At 34.5% G+C, this 11874-nt stretch overlaps 1 protein-coding gene across 1 annotated transcript; it reads left to right on the plus strand.

Moving 5' to 3' along the window:
* Nucleotides 1-344: 344 nt before the first annotated feature.
* On the plus strand, nucleotides 345-7304 carry LOC120070943 (eukaryotic translation initiation factor-like). Its single transcript, XM_039022867.1, has 9 exons — nucleotides 345-809; nucleotides 1077-1148; nucleotides 1564-1659; nucleotides 1803-2018; nucleotides 2527-2621; nucleotides 4844-4931; nucleotides 5005-5355; nucleotides 5455-5697; nucleotides 5790-7304. Exons 1-9 carry the CDS (start codon nucleotides 615-617, stop codon nucleotides 6849-6851), a joined length of 2418 nt encoding a protein of 805 aa, XP_038878795.1. The 5' UTR covers nucleotides 345-614; the 3' UTR covers nucleotides 6852-7304.
* The last annotated feature ends 4570 nt before the right edge of the window (nucleotides 7305-11874 follow it).

Genomic DNA, 11874 nt, shown 5'->3' on the forward strand with positions numbered 1-11874 from the left:
CGAATGTTGAAAATTCGATCTAGGTAGGTCGAATTTTTAACACTCGACATATTAGAATAATAACAATTTATAAAATAAAAAATTATTAAAAAAAAAAGGTAAAGGTTGAATGTTGGTCGAATTTTCAACCCTAGATCTATAAAGAAAAACAATATTTTTGTAAATAGTTTCAAAACTATAATATTTTTATAAATTGTTTTCAAAACTACTTTATTATTTTAATTTTCCCTATTATATTTGGATATTTTTGCCAAAACTAATTTTTCTAAAATTGTATATTTGTATTTATGGAGGGCAAAAGAAAAAGGAAAAAAAAAAGGGAAAAGAGAGATAGAGATTGGTGTGCTTGAGCGAGCTGTGGGAAAGGAAGGAAGGGTTTTTTAGGTTCTCTCCTTCAACCGGTTCATCGCTCTCTCTCTCTCTCTCTCTCTCTCGGCGTCACAACAAGAGAGAGAAAACACACACATAAAAAACCAAAAACCTTCTTCACTTCTTCTTCGATAATCGAAATCCTATCCCCAATTCACCGCCCACTTCCGCTGATTCTTCTTCTTTTTCCCCTTTTCTTCTTGGTTCTGCGGCGGAGTTATCCTTCTTGAGCGATAGATCGAGTTATGCAGCAAGGTGATCAGTCGGTTCTGAGCTTGAGACCTGGTGGCGGTCGACCTAGACTCCTTGGTCCTCGCTTTGACCTTTCATCTTCATCTTCTTCTTCATCCTCTTCATCTTCTTTTTCTTTCGGTTCATTTTCCTCTGATCTCCCTACCCTGCGTCCCCATGCCGCTTCTTCCGCTTCCTTTTCTGTAAAGGTATGTGCCCACCTTGCTCTTTTATTGGATTCTATTTACCAACTCCCTTTTCTTTCATTTGGATCTTGGGCGTGTGACTTGTGATTGCAATTTGGGGTTGGGGATTTATTCGTGGTTTCTGGTTTAATTTCCTCTTCAATTGATCCATTGTTCGAAACTTTTTTTTATTATTATTATTGTATAGAAGACGTGTAATTGTTGCGCATTTTTTGTTCTTATGAATTTTGTATGGGCGTCGGTTTAACTCCCATTGTTCAATTTTAATAGGCTGGAGATTCACGGTTTGAGGGTCGTGAGCGTGTTCGATATACCCGAGATCAGCTTTTGCAGCTTCGGGAGGTAAACATTATGTTCTCATTTATTTTGTTAGAATAAGATTATAGTCTCGGCGGGTGCTTGTGTCTACTTCCTCTTTGTGAATATCTCGTAAACTGAATTGTTAATCAAATAAAAGTTTTAAACTTCTGGTTGTTTCTTGGATAATTTGATTTGTATGCATTTTCTCTCATTACATCTGTTTTGTTCTTCTTTCTTTATCTGTCTCTTCTGGTTTCTAAATGAAGAAAAAGTACTGACAGCTGCTATCCAGTTTTGTGTATTTAAATATTTTCAATCTCACAGTTATCTGTACTGATACTCCATTCTATCAGTCTACCGTTTTGGATATTTTTATTGTTAACTTTCTCAGACACTGTGAATTTGTCGAGAATGGTGTGCTGTTCAATGTATGCCTGATTACTCTTGTTTCTTGAAGACTGTGGAAGTTCCAGATGATATACTAAAAATTAAACGGGATATTGAAGTGGAAATTTTTGGCGAGGAACAAAGTTGGAGTCGTGGAGAGAGCAATGTAAGTATGTTGTTTGTTTGGTTGATTGATTTTCTTAACCATCTGTTTCCCTTCTAATTTGTTAAGTGTGTTTATAAAGTGCAGGACTTTGATGTATTTCTTTTTGCGTGATTTCTTTAACATCTCTCTGTCCCTTTTTATAGCAACTCAATCAGTCTCAGAATCGCTATTCTGAGCCTGACAATCGTGACTGGCGTGGCCGTTCTGCCCAATTCTCTGCTTCTGGAGAGGAGAGGTCCAGGGAAACAAACCGAGACAGAGATTTTGGTGGGCATTTTGACTCTAGACTACAAGATGCGAATCACTTGAATCGTCAAGATTCTAACTCATCTTGGACCCGAACCACTTCTAACCAAGGGGTAATTTTTGTATTTCTTACTGCAGTTTTCATTAGTTTATATGGTTGATATGTGTATGCAGTGAGACAAAAACATTTTTGCTAACATTTATTTAGAACAAGAAAAAGATCTCAAACCTAATCCAAAATCAATTAGCATTGAAGACGTACACAGTTTGTCTCAGTAAATTTTATGATATACATATTGAAGTATGTAATTTATTCTGAGGTTTAAATCAATTTATCAACTGAGCTGAGTGAAAACCTTTTATAGGAACTGTTTATTTTCAGTTGAAGACATATTTTTAAGGAAATGATGTGCCATATGTAAAGCTGTTCTGCTGTTACAAAATCATTGACAAGATAAATATATGATGCAGACGAACAAAATATTTCTTTTAGTGGGGAAAAATGACTTATATGCAGGGCATTTTACTTTGGTCCCTTTTCACTCTACTTCATTTTTGTTTTTAAATTGCAGATCTAAAGGCCCTATATCTAATTAATTGACATCACTTTACTTATTTTAGGGAGGACCTCCTGCATTAATCAAAGCTGAGGTACCATGGTCAGCTAGGAGAGGAAACCTCTCTGATAAGGATCGTGTCTTGAAGACTGTAAAGGGGTAATACATATTAGTTACATCAGTTACTCATGATACTAATGTCTACACACAACTATCCTTGTATATTCTCTTTTTTACTTCCATTTATTATTTTGAATTGGATTTGAGTTATCTGGTAATTATCACCCTATCCCTTCACCCTCAGACATTCTAATCTATGCCATTACTTGTATTGAAGTCCTGGTCGATAGGATAAATTCTTAGTGCAAGTACATCAAGATTTATTCTAAACCCTAAAATGTTTAGAATGCCATGTCTGGAGCCTTCGTCCCTCAAGTCAGGTAAAGACTTCACATAGAATTTGAAAAGAGGATAGAAACCATAATGATGTAAAAACAGTGTATTACTGACACTGCAACTATACAAAGCAAATAAATTATTATTTTTTAATAAGAAACAACTTTTCATTGAATGTATGAAAAGAACTAAGATGCACAAGGATACAAACTCCAATGGGAGAAAAAAAAAACAAAACACCCAGCCAAACTAAAATTACAAAGCCCAAAAAAAAAAAAAAATACATGCTCTCCAAGATCAAAATGACCAACCAAACAAAGACCCCAGAAGATGAAAGAAGACAACTCCAAAAGGATAGCCACAGCCAGAATGAGCAAGGCATGAGAGCCAATCAATGGCGTCAAAAGATCCGCCACCAACAAGGAGGCTATCAAATGGAAACTCCGGCTAAAAAAATGTCGAGGCAGAAAAACAGCAAGTTGCCTGTAGAGAACTTTCAAAAAAGAATATATATATACACACACACGCACACGTGTGTGTGTGTGTATATTAGGCTTAGCCACATAGAAAGAAATCTTGGATTCTACACAAAATAGAAATAGGTCTTCCTTGCTGAAAAGAGAATGAAAGAAGGAAGGCAAAGTTGACTTAGGAGAACCGAAAATGGATCTATAACAATAGTTTAGGAAGTGGGATGGATTGGATTGGGTGGGGTGCCTCCAGACCAGAATGCTCTTCATCAATCATCAATCAAAGAACAAAAGACCACCTTTATAACCAATAAGCGGATATTCTGAATCAAAACAATATTCAATTTATAAACTAACAAAGGCATTTGAAACCTCATCTCCTTCATCCACTGCAACTTGAATTAAATTTGCATGCAATGGTCACATAACAATGAATGAGGCTTCTTGGAAACTTGAAACCCATATATAGGTCATCCTTTACATGCACTTGACCAACAAAATCAAGATATAGCCTTTTGGAAAGACCATCCACGGGAGCCAATGAATCAAAATAGCTCACCTCATTAAATGAAGAGATCCACATGAATACTTACCATGCACAAGCCCATTTATTTCAGAAATTAAACCTATAGAAGATGAAGGGTCCTCCGTAATAACCAAAATAGATGCATGCTCAATGTTTTAAAAGGCTAAATGCAGTCTTGAGGCTTCTCCTCTTGGAGAGGCAAAGTGTAAGTCTCAAGGCAGCATGAGCTGTAGGCCTCCAATAGTGAATTAAAAATACTTTACAAATCCTAAATTGGTGTGACAAAGTATTGCTAACCAAAAATTCTAAAAGGATATCTTTACCATCACTACTGTTATCATTAATAGGTTCATTCAATCAATGAAATGTTTCTTATCTAAAAAAATGACTCCTATTATTATAATAGGATAGGTTTATACTATAAATTTTTGCCTTCGATGATTTTAAAGTCACAGCGGTAAAAGTAGTCTTGGTGAAGAGTCGCGCCTATGGAAAATTTCCAAATTCTTATCCTTTTCATTAATACATGATGGTGAAGAGTTGCCTATGGGAAAATTTCTACACTCACAATCTCTTCTATCAATGATCACTGTTGTAATTTAGGATTCTAAAGGCAGTCTTCAATGTCGTTGTCATCATCATTTATAGGATATCATGCCCATCGTAGCTTTTTTTCTCTTTGCTTTTGTAAGCCTCAAGAGTGAGTACTGAGTGGTAATGGGATAAATTACTTAGTATTACGCTCAACAATGAGCTATTACACTTACAACCCTGGGCAGTCCATCGATATTGTGGCCACACTTGAGAGATATAGCTCTAAGCTTTAGCATGATCAAATGGAGGTGTATGCCTATTTTATAAGAGGCATAATCCCCGATAAACCAGAGTTGTGGCTCAAAGGTGATAGGTAACCTTTGAAGCGTTTGCTTCAAAACCTTGTTAGCTATTGATTATTGTGGTACTTACAATAGTATATCTTGATTATGCAGGATATTGAACAAGTTAACACCAGAAAAGTTTGATCTCCTTAAGGGTCAGCTAATTGACTCTGGAATCACCTCCGCCGATATTTTGAAGGTTATCTTCATCCACTCGCTTGATTCTAGTTGATGTTCCTTATTTCCCCAATCTCACTTTGCTTGCACTGCAGGATGTCATTTCACTCATTTTTGACAAGGCTGTTCTTGAGCCCACATTTTGCCCCATGTATGCTCAATTGTGTTCCGATCTGAATCAGAAGCTACCTCAATTTCCCTCTGATGAACCTGGTGGTAGGGAAGTTACTTTCAAACGAGTCCTCTTAAATATCTGTCAGGAGGCTTTTGAAGGTGCAGACAAGTTGAGGGAAGAGGTTAGGCAGATGACTGCCCCTGAACAAGAGAGTGAACGCAGAGATAAAGACAGACTTGTGAAACTTCGTACTCTTGGAAATATTCGATTAATTGGAGAGCTTCTGAAGCAAAAGATGGTGCCTGAGAAGATTGTCCACCACATTGTCCAGGTCTTTATTTGATGTCTATCAGCAATATATTGCTGATGTTTCACACTTCCATCAAATTTTGTAAAATGCTGCCTTTTCTGATATCTTGTGTTGTATCAGGAACTCCTAGGACCAGATAACAAAAACTGTCCGGCCGAAGAAAATGTCGAGGCCATCTGTCAATTCTTTAACACCATAGGTAAGCAGCTAGACGAGAACACTAAATCGCGTCGTATTAATGACATGTACTTTGGTCGATTGAAAGAACTGACCACACACACTCAGTTGGCCCCACGATTGAAGTTCATGGTTCGTGATGTTCTTGATTTGCGTGCTAACAATTGGGTTCCTAGGCGTGAAGAGGTAGACCCTTGTTCTCTCTCTTTTTTTTTTTGGTGGGTCAAATAAAATTTTGGATCTTTTGTTCCAACGCTTTCGTCCTCTCCTTCCTCCAGGTTAAAGCCAAAACTATAAATGAAATACATTCAGAGGCAGAAAAAAATCTGGGACTACGTCCAGGTGCTACTGTTAATATCAGAAATAGTCGCATTGTTCCTGGTTCTCCTGGGAACACTAGCCCTGGGGGTTTTCCTGTTAATCGACCTGGTTTTGGGGGTATGATGCCTGGCATGCCAGGAACCAGGAAGATGCCTGGTATGCCAGGAATGGATAACGACAATTGGGAGGTACCTAGGGCCCGGCCTGTACCAAGGGGGGCAGACGTATCTGGTATCCAGTCTGCTGGACGTGGCCAACCATTGGTTGGCAAAGCATCAACATTGAATGCAAGGCTACTGCCCCAGGGTACCAGTGGGCTCATTGGTAATAAGACTAGTGCTTTATTGCAGGGTCAGGGTGCGGGTGCAGGTGCAAGTGCAGGTGGATCTACTACTCGTCCTGTTAATTTTGGTCATGGATTGGAGCCCTCTGGTCAGGTTCATAAACCTATTACAACAGCAGCAATCCTTCCACCTGCCGAGAGACCACAGGTTCCAGCTGCATCTTTAATGAAAGATCTCAAAAAGAAAACTCACTCTCTTCTTGAGGAATATTTCAGTATCCGGATTTTGGATGAAGCTTTACAGTGCGTGGAAGAACTCATGTCACCACCTTACCACCCTGAGGTTGTAAAAGAAGCCATTTCCATGGCACTAGAGAAAAGCCCACCCTGTGTTGAAGCAGTTGTAAAGTTTTTAGACTATTTACTCTCCAAGAAGGTTTTTACAGCTAGCGACATTGAAACTGGATGTTTGCTATATGCTTCTATGCTCCACGATGCAGGCATTGATTTGCCGAAAGCACCCATCAATTTTGGTGAGATAATTGGGAAACTTGTTATATCCGGTGGTTTGGATTTTCAGGTGGTGAAAGAGGCCATTAAGAAGGTTCAAGATGACAGGTTCAGAACAGATATGTTTGAAGCTGTCTTGAAGACTATTAGTTCTAATGTTTCTGGGCAAGGTTTATTGAACTCGTTGACATCCGATATCGAGGACTGTCGAAGTCTAGCATATTAAGGTGAATCTTATTATATTTGCTTCAAGTTCTCTAGTTTCAGTCATCAGATGAAACTTCTCGCACTTAGTTTTGTTGTGGCGTGCTGCTCCATTTCGTTTGCCTTCGTCACGTGACAAACATGTATTTCATTATCTGATAAGGTGGCTACAAAGAACAGGTAATTTTAATTGAGTTGTATATTTTTTTCCGGAGTCTGTAGCATGTTTATTGAGAGTGGAAATCGAACCCCATATGCCATGGATTTTGCTCTCCCAAGCATGGCTAAATCACGTGGCTGAATAACTCAAAAGAGTGTTCCCTTTTAGGGATCCTGTTATTTTTATAATTTTTTTTCTTAAAAAATATGTTAAATCTCGTCATTTTTTATTTATTTGTTTCTATTTGGGACTTGTTTACTGTTAAATTGGGGCTAGTTTATGCATCAATTTTCTGTTTTTTACAGTTCGAGGAAATGATCCCTTTTGTGATCTCTTGTTGTATGCTCTTTGGATTTAAATGTTCTTTCGTATTAGATTGTGTAAAAGATTTCTAATTGCTTAGAACTTATTAAGCCTGTAAATACGACATCCAAGTTCTACTTTATTATTATTATTATTTCGTTATTTTATAACATTGATTGTACGTTTTCAAAATCTAAACCAAGCTTTGAAACTAAATAAGCTTTCTATATAGAAAAGTAGTGATCTTGTTTTTGGTATCCGACAAAGGATTTGTAAGAAAAATAAAATTGTGATTTAGTAATTGTGAGAAAACAAACCCAACCAGCCATTATCAAAATTAACTCAGTTGATTATATTGGTTAATTGCTTAGACCCAATCAAGATATCAGTATTACATTTATTTTTACAAAGCATGGTTTGCATTTTTAAAATTACCCTAATAAATCTCCCTTTTGTGTATCTCTATCGCGCAAGTTTGGCTAAAGTCGAACTAGACCAATTTTTAATTTTTTTTCCACTTGTATTCTAATCTAACATTAGCACAATTTTATTGGCCAATAATTTAAATATAAGATCGATATTCTATATTTAAATTTTAAATTTTATAAAAAAAATGTTTGCTGTTAGATTAATTTGATTTTGTATTTTTGGAATGTCATATTAGGATATAAATTTGATCGACTTTCTTTTGGAGATGCAAGCATGAATTCGATAGTTATCTGAAGTACATGTGATGCGATGATTGTATATTTACACATTTTCTTGCTAAATATGCACTTTATCATTTATTGGTTGACCAACTCGCATTAAGAACGAGAAGACTTTCTCAAGTGTACGTGACAATAAGTCTCATATTTAAAGATGATTGCTAAAAATTATTCTTTTGGTAATTTTTTTTTTCTGAATTAACAATAAAAAAATACTCATACAAATTAATTTCCTTGTAACTACTACTATGGCTTTTTTTTAAGGGGAAACTATTACTCCAACAGAAGACAAGACAAAAATTACAATATTTGTAAATTATATTGTTTTGGATTGACAAGGAAACACATGGGAAAATTTGTTAAAATAATAATTATGGAACATTTTTTTATTAAAAGAAAAGGGAAAAAAGCATAGTATTACTCTATTAACTTCTTATATTTACAATTTGACACTATTTTGTCGTATGCTACTTTATTTCATTAGTCTTGCACTATTTTAAAACTTTGTTGATGCAAATATTAAAGGGAGACTGATATATATATTGTTGAGTCGGGCATTGCACTTTTGTTAGTTAGCCCGATCCCAGGTTATCGAACCGAACATCTCCGAAGGATGGAACATCATGATGAAGAAAAAATTGACAATCGAAAGAACTCTTTCGACTCTAAAATTTTCAAGTGAGACGACTTAGCTGCAAAGAAGGAATTCATCATTTATCCACATGATGAGAAAATTTTTAGTACTATTGTAGTAGGGAAAATTTTCATTGATTACTTGCTATAAAAGTCTATTTAAGAATTATATAGGGTCAATCAAATAAATGAATAATAGATTAATAAATCATTTAATAACTTGTCAAATAATCAATTTGAAAAGTAGTTTTTTTTTTTTTTTTTTTTTTTCACATCAATAGGTTAACTAGTATTTCCTCTCCAAATTAAGTTATAGGATTAAGTTAACTCAATTCCTTTGTTTAAAAATAAAAAAATAAAAAATAAAAAAATCAGACCCAACAAATTAATCATCAAATTTGACACCACAACACTTGCATCTCAAAAAATTTACCAATGCAATCATGAAAGTAGTTTATCCAATTACTTTTTCTAATTTTTAGAGAATCATAAAATTAGCTAATAAAACAACTCAATCTCCCAACCCCTGTAAATCTAAAGTTAGATATCAATTTGGTCATTGCTATGTTTACTTTTTCTAATTTAAATATATTTTGTCCAATATTCTTCTTTTAACTTGTTTGATTTGAAATTATGCTCGCATTAACGTGCTACATATACTCAAATTACGTTATTAGTATATTAAAATTAGGTTAAAATATCATTTTAGTTTCTATATTTTGATTTTGTTCAATTTTAGTTCTTGTATTTAAATCTAAATTTAGTCGCTAGTTTATTATTGGTTTTTCAAAAGATTTTTTAAATTATTTATTTGCATTTTCATTGTAAAATTTAGTCAAATATTCATATTTTTTGTTTTATTGCATGAAAATTGTTATTAAAGTCTAACTAACTTTGATAAAAATTAATCTTGAGAGACAAAATTTAAGATTCATTGAAAGCAAATGGACTAAAAACTTTATGAGTTCAAAAATATAAAGACCTAAATGAATTTTTTGAAAGTTCAAGGACTAAAAGTTTGGGGGATAAAAATGAAACACATTTAAAAATTTAAGAAAAATAGTTGCACCCATTTTTATCACTCCATCAAGTGCCTAATTACAAGTTTACACATGAAAATTTTTCTTTTTAAAATTTTTAAAAAATATATTTTTCTTATACCTTTTATTCTCTTTTAGCGATGTATACAGCTAAATGCAACCTCATTTGCACCATTACACCCAAATATTACTCAAAATTAGATTATTTTTCAAATAAAGAAAAATGAACCAATTTATTTACAAATATAGCAAAATGTCAATATCTATCGATGATAGATCGTAATAGACTTCTATATGATAGATATTTATTGTGATTTATCATCTACTAATAAATGTCTATTATGGTCTATCGCGATTGATTATTCATATACAGTAACATTTTACTATATTTGAAAATATTTTTAGCAGTTTTACTTTATCATTAAAACAATTACCCAAAATAAACCTTTTAAAAGTTGAGCAACATAGATTTCTATTTTCATTTTTATTCTTTTTTTTTTTTTTTTTTTTTTTTTGTTAGTACCTTAAAGGACCAACAAAGAAACCTAAAATAAAATAAATTTATGACCCGAAAAAGACCAAAATTTGCAACTTGCAAGCCGCTATGAAACAAAACTTTCCCTAATTTGTATATAATTAATTAAAACGACTTCCACTTCCCAAAATTAAATAATAGTCAAATTCACACGGCCCTACTATGAAATATAAATTTTGGTTCAAATGTGAATGATTTTTCTTGCGAAATTGAAAACCAACCTAACGAAATTTCCAAGAACTAAGAAAATCTCAGATTTTCCGGGAAAATGTTCGCCAAAGGAAAATTCCCCCCATTTCAATATCTGAACCAATATAAATCTATGCTATTAAACACCAATTTACCTCAATTCTCTGATCCTCCAACTAGATTTGCCCTAAAGAAATGGTTGTAATTCACCGCTTCTTACTTCCGATTGCCCTAATTTCTCTTCTCTTGCTTTCTCAATCTCTCACAGCCATCTCCTCTGCTGATCAAGGCCATGATTCGAGTTCTTTCGCCGGGATACTCCGCCGGAATACGCTTCATTCACCGGAGCATCAGCAAGAGGATAAGGATTCCGGCTCCTCTTTGGCCGAGAAGATCACTATGAAAAGAGGGGTTCGATCCGGCGTCATTGCAGGTCATTCCACAAGATCGTCGTCCAGCAGAGTGTCGTCGTCCTTTAATTTTGGCTCTGTGATTTGTTATTTCCACATAGCGTCTGTTTTTGCGTTGTTGTTGTTGTGAATTTTTGATCCGTATATGCTCCATTGACCATTTATTTCTGTTCGATTCATTTAATTTTTGTCACATAAGGTTGAAGTTCGTTGGGATTAAATTGGGAAATAAATCAAAAGTATTCAATTGTCAATTGTAAACCATGGTCACCTTTACCTCCACCGAGAAGGTAATAAAAAAAATTGCAAATTGATTAATCCAATTGCGATTAAAGATTACCGTTACCATTATCCTTACTTTTTAAAGGAAAAATTATGATTTTAACACATTTAGTGTTACCGTTTCACCCTCAAAGGTAACCAGTAAACAAAATTCATAATTCTAAGTAAACGCAACGCAGTAAAAAAAACAAACAATCGATTAAGGCTCATTACAATTTATCCATCAATGAAATTTCATTACGATTACACCAATTTTCATTATGGTTTGATGAACCTGTCCTACGTTCCTATTGATGTTACTCGTGAGTTTCTAATTAACCACAAGTTGACGTGCCGTCGGCCGCCATTGCCTCGATCTTTGTCGGAATTTTGAGAAAAACCTTCGATAAGACTTATTTTCCTTATAATTTGGAAGGTGAAATTCACCTATTTGATTTTGGGTTAAATTTTATTTTCCTTATAATTTGGCTTTGAAACTTAGGTTCAAGGTTTGAAAATTTTGAGGCATTGACCATCAAGCTAGACCATTTTGTTTTGTAGAAAATTGGTGAAGCTCGGTAAGTTGTTGGATGGTTATTCTTTGTGGAAAAATTAAGTTATTGATTTTGGATTTAATTCATGATCAGATTGGCTAATTAGTTTTGGAGTTTGTCCACCATAATTTTAGGTTGATTCAGATGTGCTAAAGAAATTCTAAGGAGATTTTGTTTTACGTGTTTTTTTTTTTACCAAGTTGAGGTAAGTAGTACTATTACCGGTGCCTTCGTGTCAAGCGGCCTAGATTAG

This window comes from Benincasa hispida, chromosome 2 (assembly GCF_009727055.1).
Source record: "Benincasa hispida cultivar B227 chromosome 2, ASM972705v1, whole genome shotgun sequence".
Taxonomy (NCBI): Eukaryota; Viridiplantae; Streptophyta; class Magnoliopsida; order Cucurbitales; family Cucurbitaceae; genus Benincasa; species Benincasa hispida.